Here is a 24,870-nt window from a genome sequence, read left to right as displayed (position 1 = left end):
ATCCCAGGACCCTGGGATCATGAACAGAGCTGAAGGCAGAGGCTTTAACCCACTGAGCCACCCAGGCGCCCCTCTCTCTATGTTCTGAATACAAGCCCTTTGTCAGGGGATTTGCAAATAACTTCTTCCCAGTCTGTAGCTTGTCTTTTCATTCTTTTAATAGTGCTTCTCACTGTTTTTAATCTTCACGAAGTGTAGTTTACCAATTTCTTTTTTTTCTAAGTTGTGTTTTGGGTGTCACATCTAAAAACCCTTTGTTTCATCCACTCACAAAAGTATTTTCCCTTTTTAAAATTTTTATAAAAATCACAAATGTTGTGGTTTCATTTATATGACATTCTGAAAAAGGCAAAATTGTAGGGACAGAGACCAAGTCAGTGGTTGGTTGCCAAGGAGCTGGGCAGGGGGTCTGACTACGCGGGGGAGCTTTGGGAGGTGATGGAATCTCCCTGTGTCCTGCTTGTGGTGAGGGTTACACGGATCCAGACAGGTCTCACAATCAGGAAGGACTCACATATACGCACATAGTCTTACTGCATAAATTTAAAAACGAATACTAAAAAGATCCACATTAATTAATACATACAACGTCAGACTCAGTAGTAAAGCCACGTCAGTGATGGGCTGGTAAGTAGCTGCTGCTGCCTAAAATGAGCCACTTAACACATGCCGCTGGCCTGACTGAAGCCCATACTTAAATGCTTTGACGTTTAAAGGCTTTTCCTACTATCTGAACATTCTTGTCAAATAAACTACAAAATCTTCACTTTCCATCTTAAGGCTATTAATATAACAGCAGGAAACTGACATTCCTCCCCATTCTGGCTTCCCAGGAAATTTTTTTTTTCTTTTTGGTCAGTGCCATCTTTTGTTATTTCAGTATATATTTCTTGTTTGGTTGTTTTAAGTACACTCTAGTGATCAAGGACACGAACTGTAGCCCTAAACTGCCTGCAATTTACTACCTGGGTGACTATGCGCCAATGACTTCATCTTTGTACCTCAGTCTGCTCATTAATAAAAAGCAGAAAATAATGAAACCTGTCTCATGTAAGCGTTAACGGTTTTGCTTAATTATTATTGTTATCATTACAAATAATACCTTCTCTCATTTTGATTATAAGCGCCTTGTGGTAGGAGATCTGTGTGTCCCTTTCTTCGTCCCCTGTAGTACAGAACAGAAGTGTCACTTCGGAAGATCCGTGTGGGTTTCTTCCGACTCTCTTAATAAAGAGAGGTGATGGAGATGCTGTGCGTGTATCCAGCAGAGGAACTGAGAATACTTGCATTTTAGTTTTGTAGGTAAGAGCTTAGAGATTTGCCCAGGAGCATTTACAAGCAGCGAGATCATTAAATCAGCCGCACCGCTTATCAGATCTGATTAAAAAGGATGCTACAGAGCTTTCGAGCAGCTCTTTAAAAAAATCCCTTCTCCTTTTTTTTGAAAGTAAAGGATTTTTAAAAGTAAGTAGGATCTCTCTGTTCCTTTCTGGAAGATGATTTACTTGTTTCCTAAGATTTGGTGACCTGAAGAAATCGTAGACCAATAATTTATTGAACAGAAGAAAACCAAACAAACTATAACTAATAGCTCTGAAGACAAAAAGGATAAACATTTCAGTGATTTTGAGGTTAGTTTAAGAACACAGAAGACCATTCCAGATGGTTGTAGGATTACAGAATGCTGGCCCTGGACAGGACTGTGGGGACCGAATCTAGCCATCTCTATTTGTTGGTTTTGGAGGAGAGAACTGAGGCCGGAGCCCCCCTCTTGTACTCAGTAGTTGAATTTTCTGGCTCAGTTTTCCCAGATAATTGAACTCTCCACTTTATTTTTTTCTATCTAGCTGTAACTATATTTTTTCATTTCCCAAGTAAGTAGTACTAAAATATAAAGACAAATATTCACTTTTATATTCATTTTTTAATAACAAGAACTCTATTTCAGCATTTTCAGTTACGGCTATATTTTCTTTAGGCAAATTACAAAAAGAAGCTGCTTTATCGCGAGTGTCTGATGAAAGCCTCGGGAAAATTCAGGAAGCAGAGTCCCCGGTATTTAAAGAGCTACCAGGTGCCAAGGCCAATGATGACAGCACCGTCCCTCTCACGGGGTCAGCGGGGGAGCCGGCTGGGACCTCGGAAGGCACATCAGTGGGGAACCACCCCCGGGCCTCCTATGGTAAGACGTGTGCAGAGGATTTGGGTTTGCATGGTGGCAGAGAGCAGTTCTGGGGAAGTTATACAAATGTTTTAATGCACACAAGTGTTCCCCACTGTCATGATTTGGAAGAACCCAGGTGCTACGGCTGTCTCAGGAGACCATGCAGTCAACAGAGCAGGCTCACTCTGGGCCTCTAATTTTCTTCCAAGAGCTATTTCTAGTCTCACGAGGAGCCCACACATTGGCCGAGCCCGGCCTCCGTGCAGCCGCACACACATCCTCTGTGGGGCAGTCTCCTAGCTGCCGGAGATTGGCCCTTCCAGCTCACTAAGTGTGCCTTCCTCCCGGAAGACACAAGGAGAAAGCTGAAATTGGAACCAAGGACATCGTCCTACTGTAGAATCACAGAAACCTCAGAGAACATCGAAATTGTCCTGTGGCAGTGGGGTTCTTTTGTCTCCTAACATTTGCGGAGAATGATGGGTGAGCCCCAGCCTCTGCCAAGCCTGTCTGGGCAGCTCCTCACCTTCCTGCAAGGTGGGGCCCTGGCACCTGCTTTCGCTTCCTGTAGGTGCGGCCTCAGACTTGGCCCAAAGAAAGCAAATGGGTTTTGTCCCACTGATCTGACAGATAAGTGCCTCTGACAGTCATGATTGGCCTTTAAGGAGCATCTAGAATTTCTCTCTCCCAGTGAACTTCCTCTATGAAGTTTCCCCAAGTTCCTTTAAGGATTATCCCTTTATTGGTTACTAGAAACAGGAAAGAGTGCCGTGGTAATTTCTAGAAGACATATATATTTTAGGAGAAAAATAGCATCACTTTCAAAGGCCATATTATTCATTCGTACATTTCCAACTTTCCTTTGCTATTTTAACCGTATTACACATTCTTTATAGTAATTTGGAAAAGAAAGCATGGGGGAAAAAATTGGAAAATCCCCTATAACCCTAACTTCCAGAGAGAACCGCTGTGAAGAGTGAGGAATATTTCCTTTCAGAAATGATTTCTCTTCAGAAGGCTAGAAAGTGAGACTCTCGTTCACCCTTTTCAGGAAGGGCACTGTCCATGACCCATGGCTCGGCAAAATCACCCATCTCCAACGGCACCTTCGGCTTCGACGGCCACACGCGGAGCGATGGGCACGTGTACCACACGGTGCACAAGGACTCGGGGCTCTACAAGGACCTGCTGCACAGAATGCACACGGACAGGGGCCCCGAGGAGAGGCCCGCCCCGGAGAACAACTACAGGCTGCTGCGGCGCAACAACAGCTACACGTGCTACACAGCCGCCATCTGCGGGCTGCCCGTGCACGCCACCTTCAGAGCCACCGACTCATCCTCCGCGCCCGAAGACAGCGAGAAGCTGGTGGGCGATGCCGTGTCCTACTCCAAGAAGAGACTTCGCTACGACAGCTACTCGAGCTACTGCAACGCGGTCGCAGAAGCCGAGATCGAGGCCGATGAGGGGGGTGTGGAAATGAAGCTGGCTTCTGAGCTGACCGATCCCGACCAGCCCCGGGAGGACCCCGCGGAGGAGGAGAAGGAGGAGAAGGACACCGCCGAGGTCCACCTCCTGTTCCATTTCCTACAGGTCCTCACTGCCTGTTTTGGATCCTTCGCTCATGGTGGCAATGACGTGAGGTAAGTATATGTGTTCGCTCGGCAGGTATGTGCTGAGGGCCTGTCTGCGGGCCAGGCACCGTGTGGACACCCGATGGGGATCCCTGTCACCGGGAGCAGACAGACAGGTAGCAGCTGTGGTGTGCTCGCAATGTAGACGCGAAGGGGAGAATCAGGTCTGCAGGGGAATGGCAGCATCTCGGGGACTGTGGTGTTGGCGAGGCTACTCAAGTTAGGGCTCACTAGGTGAGCTCTGAAGGGGCTGAGGGAGCCAGCTGTGTGAGCAGCTGTGCCAGAGCAGCTCCAGGACAGCAGGTGCAAAAGGCCTGTGGCAGGAGCGCACCTAGGGTATTGTAGGAAGAGCAAGGAGGCCATGGAGGGAGAGAGTGTGGACCATCAGGTCAGCAGGTCATGGAGGCCTGGAATACGTAGAGTCTCTATTTTCTTCTTATGAGCTGGGAAGCCCTAGACAAGCCACGTGTTTGTTTGGGAGCCTCAGTGTCCCAATCTGTAAAATGGGAGGAAAACTAGTACCAGCCTCATGGGATTTCTAGGAGGATTAAGTGAGATGCTATATTTAATGTGCTTAGTATGGTGCTTCTCACATAGTCAGTATCTATGTATTTTCTTCATTACTATCATTATCATCAAGCCTAATGTTTTTTTCCAAATCAGGAAAACATGCTGTTGTTGTATTTCTTACTGCCCAGATATATGGCTCTTGATTCTACAGCTCTGGCTTTCCAGAAACAGCCTAACCATGTGCCATTCAGGGTCTGTTCTTTTTAGAAGACATCCTCCCAGACAAGAGGGCTGGTCATCTCGGGTTCCACCCGCTGTTACGTAGGTGTTGCCGTCGCTATATTTCAGGCATCGTGTTCGGTCCTAGCTTACTTTTGTGACTACGCCCCCAGCACCACCCTACTTCCTCCTCCTCCAGATCAAAAATTCCTACTGAAGCCTTGGTACCGGCAAGGTGTTCTGAATTGGGTTCCTGTTCTTGGAGTTTAGATTCCAGCTGGGGAGATTAAAAGAACATACACGGAGAAGTAACAAAGCACCCCAGAGCCATATCGCAAGGCCTCAGGAAGTCCCGGGCGGGACTGCTGCAGGGGACTGGCGTCTCGAGCAGTGGCTTGCCGGGCAGGGCCTGGGGGCTTCCGAGTGGCAGACATAGGTAAAAGTGCAAGGTTCTGGAAGTGATGTGGCAGTGAAGAGAAGCTTCTATTCCTTTAACCCAAGGCTATTAAGTTTACCCCAGGCTTCAGTGCTGAACCGTTAGTAACTTATTCTTAATTTGTCTCCAAACGGTCCTTTGAGGTCATAGTGGTTTCCTTCAAAGACGAAATCTGAAGCTCAGAAATACGACGTCTCTTGCCCAGGATCACACAGCTAATGAGAAGCAGACTCGACAGGCCGCTCTTCGTGACCCTCAGCCTCCGCTCTACCTGCACGGCGTCCAGCGGGCTGAGGAGGGGAGGCCGGAGCTGCTGACGGCCCCTCGAAGGCCTGTGGGGGCTTCTGCACAGAGGAGCTCAGAGGCTGCCGCTCTCTCCTCACAACAGACTGAAAAATCAACAACTGCTCTTGGAGCCGTGAGAGAGAGGAGGGCCGAGGGCAGACGGCTGGCCCCAAGACGAGTACGGGAGAGACAGACAAGCATGGGGCTCACGGGGGAGACACATGAGTGGAAAGTGTCGTGGGAACCAGTGCCGGGCCGGAGGGCCTGAACTGTAATGATGAATTCCTAGAGGCCTCGGTGGAGGCGAGTGTGGGAGGTAAAGACTCCAGGGAGAGCCCGTGGTAGGGCCCCCACCAGATTGTCCGTTTTGCCTCTAGGAGCTCTGCCAGCTTCTCACGGTGAAGATCAGAGGAAGCAGTCCCCTCCTGCTTCCATGGCAGGGGAGAGGCAAAGTAACCATACTTGACAGACCCAGACCGCTGTGTTCTTAGCAAGCTGCCCTCAGGGGAAACTAGTTAACCGGAGCCTAACCCGCTGAGGTACTATCACAGCCTAACCTGGAGGAAGAGAAACTAGCCCACGAGAACCATGAGACAGAGCAAGCATCAGAACCAGACGTGGCAAGGCATGTTAGAACGGTCGGGTTGGGAATTTAGAACAACTGTGATTAACATGCTAGGAGTTCTAATGGATAAGGTAAGCGTCGTGCAAGACAGATGGGCAATGGAAGCAGAGACAGTGGAGGCACTAACAGAGAACCAGAAGGAAATACTGGAGAGGACCCATAAGTGAAGAAGGCTTTTGGTGGGCTTACTAGTGCACTGGACACGGCTGAGGAAAGAATCTCTGAGCTTGAGGCTATGTCAACAGGAATCCCCCAAACTAAAGAGAACAAAGACCGAAAAACCAGAATAGAATGTCCAAGGAGTGTGGGACAGTTACAGAGGTGTTAACATATGCATAATAGGATTACCAGAAGGAGAAGACAGAGAGAAAGGGACAGATGAAATATTTGAAACAATAACGATGGAGAATTTCCCTGAATCAATGGTAGACACCAACCCAGAGGTCCAGGAAGCTCAGAGAGTAGCAAGTAGAATAAATGCCCCCAAGAAACTATATCTAGGTATATCATTCTCAAACTGTAGAAAATTAAAGAAAAATTCCTGCACGAAGTCAGAAGAGAAAAACTTACAGAGGAACAAAAATAAGAATTAATCCATCTTCTCCTCAGAAACCATGCATTTGAGAGGGTAGTGAAATATATTTAAAGTGTTGAGGGGGAAAAAAATCCACCAGCTTGGAATTATGTACCCTGGGAAATTATTCTTCAGAAGTAAAGAAGAAATAAAGACTTTCTCAGATGCACAAAAATTGAGGGAGTTGTTGCTAGAGAAATACCTTGCCTTGTAAGAAATGTTAAGAGAAATTCTTTAGGGGCGCCTGGGTGGCTCAGATGGTTGAGCCTCTGCCTTCGGCTCAGGTCATGATCCCAGGGTCCTGGGATCAAGCCCCGCGTCAGACTCTCTGGCAGGGGGCCTGCTTCTCCCTCTCCCTCTGCTGCTCCCCCTGCTTGTGCTCTCTCAATCTCTCTGTCAAATAGATAAATAAAATCTTTAAAAAAAAAAAAGAAAGAAACTCTTTAGAGAGAAGAAAAATAATATAGCTCAGAAACTCAGATCTACATAAAGAAAGGAAGAACATCAAACCTGGCGATTCACAGACCTGTACCCCTGGGGCTAATAATACATTATATGTTAATTTAAAAAAATTTTTTTTAATATAAAAAAAAGGAAGAACATCATGTAAGGATTAAGTAAAGTTTAAAAAAAAGTTATTATTCTTATTCCTAAGTGATCTAAATGATAACAGTTTGTTCAAAATAATACTAACAGTGTATCAGTTATTCAGTTGTGTATGCTAGTATATATTGTATTATTATACTCTTTTTAATTTGTTGAGATATGTTTATGTATTAAACTATATTTAGGTAACTGTAAATATGTACATATACAGTTACCTAAATATAGTTTAATATATAAACATATCTCAACAAATTAAAAAGAGTATAATAATACAATGTCCGCTGTCAGACCACAATTGAACTATATATATATATACACACACACACACATATATCCCCGTACATACATACACACACATATATCCCCGTACATACATACAGCTATATATATGTGTATGTATGTATGTACATATATAATTGACCTTTGAACAACATGGGTTTGGACTGTGCATCTACTTACATGCAGGTCCTTTTCAATAACTACAGTACTATAAATACATTTCTCTTCTTTATGATTTTCTTAACATTTTCTTTTCTCTAGCTTACTTTATTGTAAAAATATAATATATAATACATATAATATGCAAAATATGTGTCAATAGGCTTCCAGTCAATAGCATTACTAGTAGTAAAGTTTTTGTGGAGTCAGAAATTATAGAGGCACCTGGGTGGCTCAGTTGGTTAAGTGTCTGTCTTTGGCTCAGGTCATGGTCGAGCCCCACATGAGGCTCCCTACTCAGCAGGGAGCCTGCTTCTCCTCTCTTTCTGCTGCTCCCCCTGCATGTGTTCTTTTGCTCTCTGTCAAATAAATAAATAAAATCTTTAAAAAAGAGAGAGAAATTATACACAGAGTTTTTACTATGTGGGGCTCAGCATCCCAATACCCACAGTGTGGAAGTCAACTAAGTATGTATTTCATATATTTTATGTTTATATGTTTATATTTATATTATATATTTTATATGTGTATATATGTGTGTGTGTGTTAATACATGTATGTATTATATACATGTATGTGTGTATATATGTATATAATACATGTGTGCCTGTATTAAATGAAATGAATGACAGCAGTGATACAGGGGATGGGAGGGAAAAATGAGGATTTTTTTGTTTTGTTTTAAGGACCCATGCTGTCTGTGAAATGGTATAGTCTTTTTTGAAAGCAGACATGGATTAGCTATATAAGTATGTATTGCAAAGTCTAGGGCAACCACTAAAAACAGTTTAAAAAAAGTATAAACAACATGCTAAGAGAAGAAAGAAAATGAAATATGTAAAATGCTCAGTTAAAAGGCAAAAAAAGTGGAAGACAAAAACAAGAAAGAACAAGGCCAACAAATAGGAAAGAGTAACAAATATGGTAGATCTCAATCCTCCTAAATCAGTAATAACTTTGAATGTCAGTGGTCTAAATGCACCTGTTAAATGACAAAGACTGCTGGACTGGATCAAAAACCAAATGTATGTTGCCATAAGAAATCCACTTTAAGTAGAAAGACACATTCAGGTTAAAAGGAGGAAAATATACCATGCTAATACTAATCAAAGGAAAACAGGAGTTGCTATATTAATTTTAGAAAGAACAGACACAGATTCAGCAAGCAGATCAGTAAGGATATAGTTGAATCCCCTAAACCCATCAAATCTGCTGGATATAACTGACATCTGTGAACTAGTTCATCTAACGGTAGCAGAACTCACATCCTTTTCAAGCTCATATGGAACATTCAGTGAGTTATGCTGTATTTTGGACCACACCACACACCTAAACACATTTGAAAAAATAAAGCTAATATAGTGTCTGCTCTCAGAGCACAATGTAATTAAACTAGAAATCCACAACAGAAAGATAATTAGAAGATTCCAGAATACCAGGAGATTAAACAACACACTTCTTTTTTTTTTAAGCTTTTATTTATTTATTCGACAGATAGAGATCACAAGTAGGCAGAGAGGAAGGCAGAGAAAGAGAGAGAGAGAGGAGGAAGCAGGCTCCCTGCCGAGCAGAGAGCCCGATGTGGGGCTTGATCCCAGGACTCTGAGATCATGACCCGAGCTGAAGGCAGAGGCTTTTAACCCACGAGCCAAGCAGGCACCCCTAAACAACACACTTCTAAATAACGCATGGATCAAAGGAGAAATTTTTAAGTATTTTAAACTAAATTAAAATGAAAACACATCAAAATTAGTGGGATGCAGCAAAATCTGTGCTAAGAAATTTATAGCACTGAATGTATATATTAGAAAAGAATAAATATATAAAATAGGTAATCTACATTTCCACCCAAGGAAACTAGAAAAAGAGGAGAAAATTAAATCCAAAGTAAGCAGAGGAAATAATAAGAATTAGAAAAGAATCAGTGAAAATGAAATCAGGAAATCAAAAGAGAAAATCCGTGAAACCAAAGGCTAATTCTATGAATAAATTAATAAAGTTGATAAGCCTCTAGCTAGGCTAACTAAGAAAAAGAGAGGATACAAATTACTAATATTGGAAATGAGAGAGTGGACTTCACTTTAGATCCTATAGACATTAAAAAGACAATACTCTGAACCACTCTGCTCATAAATTTGATGACCTAGATGAAAAAGACTGAATTCCTTGAATGACACAATTTGCCAGAACTCATGAAAGAAGAAATAGACTATCTGAATTGGTCTGTATCTATTTAAGAAACCAAACCATAATTAATAACCTTTCAAAACAGAAAGCACCATGCCCAGATGGGTTCCTTGGTGAATTCTGCCAAACATTTAAGGAAGAAACTATGCCATTTCTCTAGTCTCCTTCAGAGGATAGAAGTAGAGCAAATACTTCTCAACTTATTCTGTAAGGCCAGTATTACCTTATTACCAAAACCAGAGGAGGACATTGACATAAAAGAAAACTGCAAACCAGTATGTTTCACAAACATGGATATACAAATCCTCAACAAAATATTAGCAAATTGAATCCAGCGATGTATAAAAAGAATTAAACACCATGACCAAAGGATGTTTATCCCAGGTATGCCAGGCTGGTTCAACATCCAAAAATCAGTTAATGTAATCTATCACATCAATAGGCTAAAAAAGGAAAAATCACATGATTGTATCAATAGTTGCAGAAAAATCTTAAACAAAATTCACCTCTTTTTCATGATAAAAACTTTCAGTAAACTAGGAATAAAGGGGAACTTTTTCAGTTCCTGAAATGAGTAAGCAGTTATAGCAGGGTTGCTGGATATGATATTAATATACAAGTCAATTGCTTTCCTACATACCAATAATGAACCGGTGGCATTTGAAATTAAAAACAGAATATCGTTTACATAATGAAACAGTTATAAATCTTACAAAATTTGTACAAGATTTACATGCAGAAAACTATAAAACTGATTAATAAAATCAAAGAATTAAATGGAGGGATTTTCCATGTTCAGGGATAGGAAGACTCAGTATTGTCAAGATGTCAGTTCTTCCCCCCCTTGATTTATAAATTCATTACAATCCCAGTCACAATCCCAGCAGATTATCTTATGGATATCGACAAACAGATTGTAAAATTTGTCAGGAAAGGCAAAAGACCCTGAGTAGTCAGCACTGTATTGAAGGAGTAGGACAAAACTGAAGGACTGACACTGCCCATCATCAAGACTTACTGTAATACAGCTACAGTAATCAAGATGGTGTGGTACTGGTGAAGGAATAGATAAGTCAGTGAACCAGAATGGAGCTCAGAAATAGACCCCCTTGGGGGCGCCCAGGTGGCTCAGTCGATTTAAGTGTCTGCCTTGGGCTCAGGTCATAACCCCAGGGTCCTGGGATCAAGCCCTGCATCGGGCTCCCTGCTCAGCGGGGAGCCTGCTTCTCCCTCTGCCTCTGCCCCCCACTCATGGGTGAGCACGCTCCCTCTCTCTCTCAAATTAATAAACAAAATCTTTAAAGAAAAAAAAGAAATAGTGCCCCATAAATACAATCAACTGATTTTTGACAGAGGAGCAAAGGAGATGCAGCAGAGTGGAGATAGTCTTCTCAGCAAACAGTGCTGGAGCAGCTAGACGTCCATGCGCAAAAATGAATCTGGACGCAGACCTTACACCCTTCAGAAAAAGGAACTCAAAATGGATTGCAAACCTAAGTGTAAAGTGGGAAACTATTAAAACTCCCAGTAGGATGACACAGGACAAAACCTAGATGACGGTGGTTATGGAAATGACTCTTTAGGATACAACACCAACGGCACAGTCCATAAAGGAAATACTAGGTAAACTGGGCTTTATTAAAATTAGAAACTTTTGCATGGTGGAGGACAGTGTCAAGAAAATGAGTAGAGAAGCCAGAAACAGGGGCACCTGTGTGGCTCAGTTGGTTCTCTGTCTCCCTTCAGCTCAGGTCATGATCTCAGGGTCATGGGATTGAGCCCCATGTTGGGCTTCCTGCTCAGTGAGGGAGTCTGTTTCTCCCTCTGCCCCCGCTCCTCCCTACCCATCTGTTCTCTCTCTCTCAAATAAATAAAAAAAAATTTTTTTTAAAGACAAATCTGCTAAAAGAGTAATATACAAAGAACTCTTAAAACTCAGCAATAAGAAAAATAATCCAATTTTAAAAAGGGGCCAAACACCTTACCAGACACTTCACCAAAGAATGGGGCGCCTGGGTGGCTAAGTGTCCTACTCTTGGTCTTAGTTCAGGTCTTGATCTCAGGGTCATGAGTTCAAGCCTTGCACTGGTCTCCACTCTGGGCATGGAGTATCCTTTAAAAACTAAACAAAACCAAACCTGTGGCATCCCCCAAAACAGTCCACATGTGCCTGCCAAGGGTCTGAGTGACAGTAACGGTTGAGGGGAAAGGGGGTGAGGCCTGAGTCCTGCCTTCTGCTGGTGACGGAACGTTGGCATCCGTTTCCTCGTCAGTAAGATGGGAGCAACCATACCTAGCAGCAGGGTGGGTGTGAGAACTGAGGGTTAGAGACAGTGTTTGTGGTCTGTCGTGTGGGAGCTGATGTGGGTGCCCAAACTGGTAGTTCGTATTAGTAGCAAGGCTAGTAATGAAAATAGAAATAGAGAAAAAAATAGAAGAGAAAAAAAGAACTGGGTTTTTGTGTCCACTTGTGATAATTCAGTACTTCTTTAAAAAATTAGTAAGTCACACACCCATTGAGGGAGGGGCTCCTGTTAAAAAAAAAAATCACAGTGACAAGTGTTGGCGAGGGTGTGGAGAAATGGGAGCTCTGGTGCGCTGTTGGTGGGCATGTGAACGGGTGCAGCTGCTGTGGAAAATGGTCCGGAGGTTCCTCAGAGTATGAAAAATAGCACCACCGTGTGATCCAGCAGTCCTCTTCCTTCTGAGTTTGTGCCCGGAAGAGCTGCACGCAGGGTCCCACGGGGACATCTGTACACTCGTGTTCACTGCAGCGTGTTTCACCGCAGCCAGGAGGTGGCAGCGATAGGTGAATGGATGAAGGTGTGGGCTGTCTTCGGGGAGCAGGGGGTACAGCCTGGAAGAGGAGGAAATTCCGACTCGTGCTCCCCCGTGGATGAACCCTGAGGACAAGACACAGAGCAAAATAAGCCCGTCACACGAAGACAAATACTGAGTCATTCTCCTTCTGTGAAGTGCCTAGAGTAGTCCAATCTGTGGAAACAGACAGTAGGGTGATGGTGAGCCGCGCCCGGTGGAGGGGGATGGGATGGGGCCAAGGGACTTACTGTACCGTGGGTGTAAAGTTTCAGATTTGCAAGGTGAGAGAGTCCTAGAGCTCTGGTTCACAACTGAGTGAGCTGCTGAACACGACAGAGCCATACGCTTAGAGATGGTGAAAGTAGTAAAGTTGATGGGGTTTTCACCACAATAAAACAGATGAGTCATTTCGATTGTGTGGGCGATGCATAAATACAGGCCGGTGGGCTTTCCTCAAGCCCGGGATGCACAGGACCGTGGGCGCATGCCGACCACATCTGTGTCACTGTCTCTTTTTCCCCTTCCCAGTAACGCCATCGGTCCCCTGGTAGCCTTGTGGCTGATTTACGAGCAAGGTGCAGTCCTACAAGAAGCAGCGACCCCCGTCTGGCTGCTGTTTTATGGAGGAATTGGAATCTGTACCGGCCTCTGGGTCTGGGGGAGAAGAGTGATCCAGACCATGGGGAAGGACCTCACTCCCATCACACCATCGAGGTAGGCCAAAGCGCCGGCCCAAAGGGCAGGGCTGTCCTCCCGGGCCTGCCGCAGAACCGGCTTGCAGCGTCTGAAGTCCTCCCCCACTGCTCCTCTGCCCCCAAGCCCTCTGTACAGCCTCGGGGGCCGCTGGGGCCCAGTGGGCTCAACGCCCATCGTTGCTGTCCCTCGTGCGGCGCTTGGCCCATCTGCAGTGGCTGCGAGTGAGGGAGAGAAGGTGAGAGGCTGGGAGTGTAAGGGGAAGAGAAGCTGAACCAGAGCAGGAGGGAAGAGGAAAAGAAACCTGGGTCCAGGCCCCCTGGTGGTCTTACCCTTGGGGAGGCCCAGAGGGAAGCGGGGCCCAAGGGTATGCAAACCGCCCTAGGCCCAGGGTCTGCATTTCCCAAAATTTCTCCGCCACACCAGCCTCCCCTGCTGGATGGAAGCAGCTCTCCGCTGGCACCCTCGGAGGTTAGCTTGCGCGTGCCTCCTGCAGCCGGGCGGGGGGAGCCGTGACCCGCCATTTGCCTTCGGGTGGTCCTTCTGCTGTGTGTGTTTTCCACGTGTGTTCCGGGTTAAGGACAAACTGACAGGAGAACTTGGAGAACACAACTGGACGTGGAACCACCTATTGTAAAAAGTCTTCCCCTACCCCCCACCCTTGAAACTCACTGTAATGATTCTTTTATAAAAGATTGATTTGAAGAAAAACAAGCAGTCGGAGGGAAAAATTCACTTTTTTGCAAGAAGTACACATTTTAAAAATGGGAGTACTTTTTTTTTCTCCGCCACTTTAGAAATGACTAATTTAGCATTTTTTACACAGCAGGAATTTCTGACCCAGTTACGACAGTGTGTGCTTTTTGAAAACATATCGGAAAAAGAAGGCTATTTAGGGCTGTCAACAGTATCACACACAGTCTTAGTGTGCATTGTTGTCATTATGCAGCAGTTTCTTTTCGGTTAATGTCATCTGCCCGGTCAGCAGCCCAACAATCGACCCAAAGAATGTTCTGGTGAGACTCTGGCACCCCTGGGGTATCCGTGAGGCTGATACAAAGAGCGCCTGTGATGTGTCTCTTGTGCCCTTCCCCCCTGCAGCGGCTTTACCATCGAGCTGGCCTCCGCGTTCACCGTGGTGATCGCCTCCAACGTCGGGCTTCCGGTCAGCACCACGCACTGCAAGGTGGGTCCCTCCATCAGGCTGCCGGGGCCCTTCCCCGGTCACCAAGTGAATGGGAGAAAAGCTGGCAGCTCTTGGCGTGTGCTTGTTTTTGAAGACAGTCATCTTGAGGTTTGCGGGGTCTGCTAAGGTGTTGTTGGACGCGGGCCTTGGCTTATCCCACGCTGTCCCTCTCGACCCTCCGGGCGCGGCAGAGTGATGCCTTCTGTCGCACACACTTGGCTTTCTCAGCGTGTGCATGGCAAGAGCTCTCCCTCTTTCTATGTGTGCTTCACACTTCCATTTGTCCTGTTTCTCTCTCGTTTTTTTCCACAGTGGGTTTTGCATTGATGTCATGTGTACGCTAACCATATTCATAGGCTCCCACGGGGGCATGGCACCCAGTTCCAGCCAGCGCAGGGGACTGGGTGTTGACAGTGGACGTAGACATTGAGACATCATCTCAATGGAAGTGTAAGACTCGATTGTTTCAGTGCTTTTTCCTTTTATGACTGTCAAAGTGCCTCAGCTGCCAAGGAGGGGTAATGCTGAATTTCATCACTGCCCAATGCTCTAGAACTCAGGACTATGCAGGAGGGACTTGCTTACAAAGGGGGAGTGTTAGAGCTGCAAGGACCCTAAAAGGTCGAGGAAGAGGAAACGGTCTCCTTGAGTTTCCTGGAGTCATCGGAGGTCCCCCAGGGAGGAGGCAGGACTAGAACCCAGGTCTGCGTCGTATGTGGAGAGATGTTAAAGCGTACCCAGCGGGCCTCCTATACACAAAAATATTCACTGACTTCAACAAAGCAAAAGACACTTCCATATTTTTCCTACGTTCATTTGTTCATGTCATTCAAAAAGAACATTTGTACCTGCTATGTGTGAGGCACCGTTCGTTGTGGGCAGCAGGGTACCAAAGTGACCGAGACAGAGGCCACCATCCACATTCACACGCGGTTTAAAAACACCAACCGATGTGTCAATTATAAACAAATACCACTACATGTGAATGACTTTGCTTCAAATATTAAAATGTCAAGTGGCATTTATGGGAATATTTTAAGTGGGCCAGCTGACAAATCCGGAGCCTTCTGGCATGGAGAATCAGCCTCATGGGAAAGAGGCTTTTTGTTTCCTTGTTTGTTTTCTCCCTTTTTTGCCACAGTATATAGAAAACCCTCAGTTTCCACAAATTTTTATTATTAAAAATTACCGCCACTTACTGAGTGCTTGGGGAATGCCAAGAGCTGTGTTCAGGGCTTCATACATGCTCAGTGAATACATCACTGAACCCCACAGCAACCCTATGAAATTGGTAGTTATTCCTGATTTAAAGATGAGAGAACTGAGGCCTCCAGAGTAAGGTCACTCTCCCAAGGTCATACATTGAGCAAGCGCTAGAGCCAGGATTGAGACACCGACCTCATGCTCTATGCCTCCTGCTCATCACAGAGATCCTGGTGATGTTCACCAACCACAACTAAGACGGGGCAGGGGCTCTCCGGGGCAGTGTGTTAAGCGCCCTGTGAATGTGAGTCTATTTAATCCTCCCAGGCCCCTGTTGAGGTGAGTGCTAAGGGGACTTCAGCTTTAGCAATGAGGAAACTGAAGATGGAAGGGTTAAGCAACTCACCCACCCACCACTCGACCAGGGAGGGGCCCAGCTGAGGTCCCACAGCGGCAGGGCAGGCCCCATTCCCTCCCTCGCCCTGCCCTGCGCACAGGCTAAGTACAAAGCAGAGAGGCAGGAACAGTGCGCTGTGCTTCGCCAGTCCATCACTGTTACTGTTCTGAGTCCAGTGATGGAAAAGTTAGGAAAGGAGCACAGGTTCATTGGAATATTTCAAATGACACAAAACTCTATGACTGAAAAGTGATCCTCCTCCCCCTACTTCGCATCAGCTTCAGTTCACGGGTGTGTGGGAGCAGAAAGGAAACGCCTCTTACTAAGTATATTTTCCTCCCAAGGAGATAAGCTTTGAACTTTTCTGCAGGCATGGAGAGTCTTTGGGGCTGCTTTTAAATAAATGTTACTGTCTTCTTTTATTTTTTTTTAAGATTTTATTTATTTATTTGACAGAGATCACAAGTAGGCAGAGAGGCAGGCAGAGAGAGAGAGGGGGGGAAACAGACTCCCTGCTGAGCAGAGAGCCCGATATGGGGCTCGATCCCAGGACCCTGGGATCATGACCTGAGCCAAAGGCAGAGGACTAACCCTGCACGTAACCAGCCTAGTGAAGGCCGCCTCTTTCCCACCAGTTGAAAGATCTCTTGAAAAACCGAGTTTGTTCCTGGCTGTTACCTAACGCTCTCAGCAGTCTAACCTATACGAATGTATGAAGTGTTGTAACTGACGATACCTCTTTTGCCCGTAACACTAAATTTTATAATACTATTTACAGAAATAGATGAAAAGTATTAAGTGCCCATAAAAACCTACATTCATGGGACGCCTGGGTGGCTCAATGGGTTAAGCCTCTGCCTTCAGCTCAGGTCATGATCTCAGGGTCCTGGGATCGAGCCCCATATCAGGCTCTCTGCTCAGCAGGGAGCCTGCTCCCCCGCCCCCCGCCTGCCTCTCTACCTACTTGTGATCTCTCTCTCTCTGTGTCAAATAAAATCTTAAAAAAAAAAAAAACTACATTCATGTCATTTCCCCAATATTTATATTTCTACTATAATGAGGAGGTGCTCCTAAGGGATTTATATCCAATTTGTATAGGACCTTAATGGATAAATGTGTATGTCATCATTATTCTAAAATAGCCATACAAATCATGTGATAGGTTTTGCTTCCTTAGAGCTGATGATAAGTTGAGTTAGGATAGCTCGCTGGAGACTTAATAGAAGTCTCCTTAACACGAGACCACAATCGATGTCACCTATCAAATAGACAGGAGCCAGAACTCAACTTGGAATCAGTCTGGCTAGTGTCACTATGGTGGACTGATGGACAAAGCCCAGAGCTAGTTGCTGCAGTAGCTTAAGTCAGAGTCCTGGCTCTCCAGTCCTCACCATGGAGCGCAAAGCCTGGGTGGTGAGGAACTGGGAAGAGCTTGCGGCTGCCCCCCCGCAGAGTGCCAGCCCTCCCGCAGCACCAGCTCTGTGCGCCCCAGCCCCCTGCGCAGCAGGTGCACACGGAAATAGGAGAGGTACAGCGTGGTGTTAGGAGCAAGGCCCCGTGTGGGTGACACCATGATTCTGGAAACATTGAAAGGTGCTGACATCCACATAAAGTCATAACTGAACGCCGTTGTGTTTTCAGGAATAATCACCCCACCTGTTCGATTTTTCCAGCTCTGCTTCCTGTCCGATCTGCTTGTTAGGCATCTTGCTTAGAGCCACCTTCCACACAAGGGGGGCAAAGTTAGGAACTTGGCAGGAAAGGATGGAAACTGTTGCTGAAAATAAGCTTTTGAATGTATCTGGGTACATTTTATTCATTCATGCGTTTTTCTAAATGTACATAGCTAAGGGCATACTTTAAATTTTGTTGTACCCCATTTAAAACACTTATAAATCTCCATTAAGTGATCCAGATGTTAGCTGAATATGTAATTTAGAAAAGGAGAATTAGAAAAATCATATTGTCCTGAATAGTATACCATATTAGTGTAATCTATATTTCAGAAGGCATAAGTAAGACAAGTTTTGTTTTCTATAAATCTTACAGTGTTATACATTTTTATATTTTACATCCAAGTTCAGTTCATTAAACATTTTCCTGGGACACTACTTCTGGTTAAAGTTCAAAGCCTTAATTTAAAAAAATAGAGAGGACTCTTGAAAATAAAATTATCCACAGATGTAGGTTTCAGGAACTTGAATTATTCCCCCTTCTGTGAGCCTTGGTCACTTTGGTCTCCAGCCATGGCTACAGCACACAGCAGCCACTCTTGAACACATCCCTGAGCTTTTTAACCATGATTCAGAGTGGTGTTATCCCCAAACATCTTAATTCCACATGGGGGTGGTTTGGGATGACCAAAATCTGATTTAAAATGATATATGAATATTTGTATAAAACTTAAGGAGCTAATAAATGACATCAGTGATTTTAGAACATTTCAGCAGGATCAAATTGATTTTCCAGATTACTAGAAAACAGGCTCTGAACAGGGCAGAGTTTATCCACCTCCAGCACCTACACAGGGCTGGCCCCTCATAAGCGCTCAACAGATAGGTGTTGAGTGAATCCCAAGAACGGTGTTCTGACACCTTCAAAGTAATGCAGTTTATCAATCCATTAAAAAACAACATATGATCTGGGGCGCCTGGGTGGCTCAGTGGGTTAAGCTGCTTCCTTCGGCTCAGGTCATGATCTCGGGGTCCTGGGATCAAGTCCCGCATCGGGCTCTCTGCTCGGCAGGGAGCCTGCTTCCCTCTCTCTCTCTCTCTCTGCCTGCCTCTCTGTCTACTTGTGATCTCTCTCTGTCAAATAAATAAATAAAATCTTTAAAAAAAAACAACAACAACATATGATCATCTACTGACATATATGCCAAAAGACATTTGATAAAATTCTCTAAAACACTGCTAGAATTCAGCAAAAATGACCAAGCGCACCATAAAAATAAAGAACTCTACAGCTCGTCTGTCAGCAGTAGCCAGTACGAAAATGTAATAAAACAACAATACCTCCAGAATTGCAGCAAAAAGATATTTCAGAATAATCCTAATAAATGTGAGTGTTGATATGAAAAAGGCACATAACTTCACACAGACATGAAAGCAGACTTGCAGATGAGACAGTGTTATTGGATGGGAAAACTAAATTTTGTAAAGATATGAGTTCCCTCCAGGGCGCCTGGCTGGCTCAGTGGGTGGAGCATGTGACTCTTGATCTCCAGGTCATGAGTTCAAGCCCCACCTTGGGTGGTGTAGAAATTACTTTTTAAAAAATCTTTTTAAAAAAGGTATTATGTTCCTCACAAATACAAACCCAACCAAATTTTTCTTCTGACTTTACAAAAGAAGACCAAAGTGAATTTGGTGGGTCAGGTTCACAAGGGTATAAAATAATCTAAAAAGAAAAGTAATGAGGAAGGACAGTCTTACGAGAGAGAGAGAGAGTTGAAAGTCTACGGAGGTGGGGCAGCAGTGTGGACGGGGACAGTTTCAGCTGGGGAAGATGACAAAGTTCTGGAGATGGATGGTGCTGATGCTTGCAAAACATGTGACAGTACTTTATGCCACTCAATTGTACACTTAAAAATGGCTAAAATGATCAATGTTATGTTATAGGTATTTTACCACAACAATGAAAAAAATCTGCTGTTTCTATAAAAACAGTAGATAGGCCAAAGATAGAGCCTGCTATACAGGAACGATATAGTTTGGTGATGTTGGGTAAGAGAGGGTGGATCGCTGGCTGTCAGTCGAGAAAAACAAAATTAGACACACAGCTCTCAAAAAATTAATCTGATGGCCTAACTAGCATTTAAAAAAATTTTTAAATTTAGAATAAAATAGGATCTTATTTTAGAAAAGTTACAGTAAAATAGAACTAAATATTTATTAAATATTCAAGGACAAATTATAGAAGAGTACAGCATATTTTATTGTGTGCAATTAGAAACTTGAAACAAAGCAAAGCAGTGAATCGAGAAAAATCTTTGCATTAAAGAAGAGTTAAGGGGCGCCTGGGTGGCTCAGTGGGTTAAGCCTCTGCCTTCGGCTCAGTCATGATCTCAGGGTCCTGGGATCGAGCCCTGCACTGGGCTCTCTGCTCAGCAGGGAGCCTGCTTCCCGCTCTCTCTCTCTGCCTACTTGTGATCTCTGTCAAATAAATAAATAAATCTGTAAAAAAAAAAAAAGTTATTATCTTTCAATAAAGACCACACGTAAATAAATAAATAAGAGCGCACATTTAGATTCCAATTGGGCAGAATACATGGAGAGACAATTTTATATATAGTAAGGACTAGAAGGGGTACAATTGGATAAATTAATAAAAGTTTAGCCTTAGGAGTAAAGATATGCAAATTAAATCAACAGTAGCACATATTTTTGTTGATTGCTTAGCGAAAAAGAACAACTTGCAGGATGATTACAGTGTACCAAAATTCACAGATTATGGATGACCTTGTACATTTACAACTGTTAATAAAACTATTTGGCAGTCTGTATGAAGACCCTGTTCTTCCTCCTTGCAGCATTCCATCTGATACATGGTAGGAAGTTGGTAAAATACCATTTTGCAACCATTGTTGGTAAATTACCATTTTGTAACCATTGCAGTGAAGACAGGATTGGGGAGTCTTCAGCAGCAGGGGAGAGGGAGGTTGATAAGGAGTAGGATATTTTAAAGTCTGAAAATGTTTTTTCATGGATTGTGGCAAAAGGTTAAGAACTGGTGAATTTGGGTAAAGGGTGTGTGGAGTTCTTACAACTTTTCTCTAAGTTTCTAATTATTTCAAGATATTTTTTAAATACTCCCTTTAAATTGCTGAATCACTATTGTACATCTGGAATTAATATAACCCCTATGTTAACTATACTGGAATTAAAAACAACTAAATAAAAGCCTCCTTTAATAATCCATTTCAGGGAATATTATTTTTTTAACCCAAATATAAGCTATATGAATGAATACACTAATCATGGAACTATTATTTTTTTAAGATTTTAATTTGTCAGAGTGAGCAAGAGTGTGCACGTGCATAAGCCGGGGGAGGGGTAGAGGAAGAAGCAGGGAGCCTGATGCAGGACTCAATCCCAGGACCCTGGGAGCATGACCTCAGCCAAAGGCAGACATTTAACTGACTGAGCCACCCAGGCGCCCTGGAACTATTTCTAATAGGGAAAAATTGGAAACAAACTGGAAGTGGTTAAATTAAGGTGCATCCATCTAAAGGGTGTGCCATCTCTCATGTTAATCATAAAGCCTATGAGCACTATGGGGAGATGCCTATAATAGAATGTTAATTTTTTTTTAATATTTTTATTTATTTATTTGACAGACAGAGATCACAAGTAGGCAGAGAGGCAGGCAGAGAGAGAAGGAGAGGAAGCAGGCTCCTTGCTGAGCAGAGAGCCCGATGCGGGGCTCGATCCCAGGATCCTGGGATCATGACCTGAGCCGAAGGCAGAGGCTTTAACCCACTGAGCCACCCAGGTGCCCCTAGAATGTTAATTTTTTTAAAGAAAGGAAATAATGTGCCCTATTATTTACAAATAAAAGTATATTGATAAAAACAAGAAAGGAATATATAAATAGGACAGTAGTGGAGGTCTGGGAAATTGCCCATCCCTCCTAGTACATAAACTTGCTATAGTAATATTCTAACCTCATGCTTAAAAAAAAAAAAAAAAAAGATGTATTTGAGAGAGAGCACAAGTGGAGGGAGTGTGGAGGGGAGGGGCAAAGGGAGAGGGAGAAGCAGACTCCCCACTGAGCAGGGAGTCTAAAGCGGGACTCAATCCCAGGACCCTAGGATCATGACCTGAGCTGAAGGCAGACACTTAACTGACTAAGCTACCCAGGCTCCCCTACCTTTATGCTTTTTCAAAAAAGTTTTCTAAGAAAGGAAGAGGATGTGAAAAATGGGAACTTGAGCATGTCCTCCCTACGGGAATCCAGAACAACCAAAAGGGCACTAAAGAGGACACGCTCCGGAGAGACAGTGCGTAACAGGAGTTAGAGTTTGTGGACTTGACCGTGTTTGAGGACCACCAGAAACTAGCTGACCCTTACACAGTAGAAAAATCTTGATTGTCTGTCATGTTTTAGGAACTTCTAGACAGCATTCTCAAGTTCATACAGGGTACTGGTTACAGCCAAAGATTTTAAGTACAATAATCACTTTGAAAGCTCCTCGTACATGTTAGTTGCTGTCCTGAAGATGTTGCTTAATCATGGCTTGGGCTGACAGAATATCAGACTAACTGCCTTCCAGTATACCGCTGGTTTTGGTGTTCCAGGTTGTGTCCATAAACAATCTGATGTGTTGGATTTTATTTTTCCTGTGGTTAGACCTGGTTGCTATTTGAACAGCATTGGCCCCTGACGACTCTGGAGTATTTGAGGGTCAGTGGAAACAAAGTCTATTTTATGGAAAAATCCAGCTCACAAATGGGCATTCTGTCCAACTCCACGCCCCACCAGAGCGAGTGAGGCATGAGATATTATGGGAATTGTACTGTTTCATTTTTAGGATACTTAAAGTTGAGTCTTTTTTCCTTTTTAAACTTTCAACAAACCATAAAGATGAACGGTGGGTGTTTCGAAAAAGCTTGGAATCCGTATTAACGTTGTGATTTCCCAATATCTGTACCTGTCGTTTTGTGAGGCACGAATGACAGCCCTGATCCAATAATGTGTATGTTCCGCTTTGTCTTACTTTATTTTACTTTGCCGTTTGCATGTTTACTTCCCTTCACACTAGCGAAGGTACAAAGATGGCCAGGCAGCTTGAGATAGAGGAGAAAACCAGTTTAAAATCAAGAGGCCTGAGTTCTGTCCTCAGGCCGTGGCAGTTCTCCCGGGCCCCGGGGCCCCTCGGGATCTGTTTTAGCCTCTGTAAAACGAACCATGTGGATTGGACATTCTCAGAGGTCTTCTCCAGCTCCGACACTCCCGATGCTGCTTTTGCGAGGGAAAGGGTACGTTGTCGCCGTCGCACGGCCCGATCAAAGCAGGGTAGTGTGCTGTGGTCCACCGTAGCCCGCCTGCGGAATATTGAAGTGAAGTTAGTTTATAAGGTCCAGAGAGAAGGGGAGACACACACTTGTCTAACGTTCCACTCAGATGGAACAGATTATAGGCGAAGTGTGTCAGAACTGTGTGCAGAGTAGAATCACCCGAAAGTAATTATACCTAAGATCTTAATTATTTTGAAAGCTTTGAACAAATCAAGAGGCAAGAATTGGTAGTTTTATACTGAAATTTACTTCTGAGATTAGCTGCTTTCCATGGCTTGACTGTAGAATCTGTGCCTCACCCTTAAATTCGCGGGCCTCCGTTTTCACCTTTGAATGTCTGTGCTCCCACAGGTGGGCTCGGTGGTGGCCGTGGGCTGGATCCGCTCCCGGAAGGCCGTGGACTGGCGTCTCTTCCGGAATATCTTTGTGGCCTGGTTTGTGACTGTGCCCGTGGCTGGCTTGTTCAGCGCTGCTATCATGGCCCTCCTCATGTACGGGATCCTCCCCTACGTGTGATTTGTGTCTTCTTCCACGCCGCGCACAAGGGGTGGTCTGGGGTGGGCACGTGGGGGTGGCACGTGGCATGCGTCCTGCCCGTGCGCGGGCTGCCCACCCCCCCCCCCGCTTCTCTGCGTCCCTTTCCTAGGGTTCCAAACCACACTGTTCACCTACACTGTAGAGTCCCCCTCCAGAGCTAACTTAACTACTGTACAGAGTTACGTGCATTAAACTGGTATCGTGGTGACACGACGTGGTGCGGTTACTTCCCTGTCCGCTGCATAGTGTGTACGTAGACTAGCATTATCTCCGCATACTCAAAATGGGAGTGGAGCTGTATTGCCTAGGACCCAGTATTCAACAAATCCTTGTACATCGTGATTTCAGTGGCAAATTTCAAGAACCTTTTCAAAGGAAAGCGTAGATTGGAAAGGGGTGTTTCCCCCGTTGAACAGACTGTAAGACAAGCGTGAGTCGGGATGCCTGGTGCACATTTGGGCAGGTGTATGTCCGCGGGTGTGCTCTTGATACTGGGGTGGGGGTTCACGAGGGCTCTCACTGAGGAATCTGTTCATATACTGTGTATTGATTCTGTAATATATCATAATCGCTTCTGTAAATACTTCAAACTGTAATTTTTTAATGGTGTGCTTCCCTATACTTTTTTGATCAGAGAATTTTGGAAAGTACCAAAGAAGCAGGGGAATAGTTTGCCAGTATTCTATTTTCATATTGCCTGTCTCCCCTTCTCATTAATCCTACCGTTAGCCTGTGCTGGAGGGAGGCCGCCGGGCCCTGGCCTGCCCCTCACAGCGCAGATGCTGAAGCACCAGCCCTCCCCTCCCCCACCCCCGCCCCCCTACCCCCCCACTGCCAACACATGCCAGACACTGGTGAACCCCGCAGTGGCCCTTCGTCGTCGTCCGTGTAGAGAGTGTATGTACGTAAGGATGCGTGTTCCCAGCACCACATATCAAGTCCAGTTTAAATTTTCACCCCTCTTCTCCCCTTGCAGCCTGAGGAACAGAATTCTTGTCTCAAACACTAAGGCGAATGATACAACATTCTAGAAATTCAGGAGCAGGGAGAGTTGAAATATTAGACGATACACTGGATTTGAGGATTTCCTTGAGGCCTTTACTAAGCTGAACATCTTGATGCTCTACTGTAGTCCCGTTGGATTCTTTTTTTGGTAGCGGGAGGGAGGAAGTGTGACTAATGTTAGAGCCTGAAACTATGGAAATGCTGCTAAAATTTTTATATTGACAAACGTTTTCTTGGTACTTCATTGTGATTTTTCATTAATCAACCACATTAAATTTATAATAAAAAAATGCCCCTCAAAAGTTTGCCTCTGAAGTCTTTTTCTAAGTATC

General features: G+C 44.4%; 1 protein-coding gene across 5 annotated transcripts in view; it reads left to right on the top strand.

Annotated features, from left to right (window-relative positions):
- The window catches only part of LOC111144407 (solute carrier family 20 member 2), a 103,298-nt gene extending 78,965 nt beyond the window's left edge, over nt 1-24,333 (top strand). For all 5 annotated transcript variants that reach the window (XM_022498677.1, XM_022498676.1, XM_022498678.1 and 2 more), the window contains 5 exons: nt 1,979-2,182; nt 3,216-3,807; nt 13,027-13,212; nt 14,293-14,377; nt 23,348-24,333. In XM_022498677.1, the coding sequence (XP_022354385.1) occupies nt 1,979-2,182; nt 3,216-3,807; nt 13,027-13,212; nt 14,293-14,377; nt 23,348-23,512 (1,232 nt within the window). In that variant the 3' untranslated portion in view covers nt 23,513-24,333. The remainder of the gene's footprint in view (nt 1-1,978; nt 2,183-3,215; nt 3,808-13,026; nt 13,213-14,292; nt 14,378-23,347) is intronic.
- Nucleotides 24,334-24,870: the final 537 nt, after the last annotated feature.

This window comes from Enhydra lutris, unplaced genomic scaffold (assembly GCF_002288905.1).
Source record: "Enhydra lutris kenyoni isolate GAN:26980312 unplaced genomic scaffold, ASM228890v2 scaffoldscaffold11, whole genome shotgun sequence".
Taxonomy (NCBI): Eukaryota; Metazoa; Chordata; class Mammalia; order Carnivora; family Mustelidae; genus Enhydra; species Enhydra lutris.
This window is presented reverse-complemented; position numbering and strand designations above follow the sequence as displayed.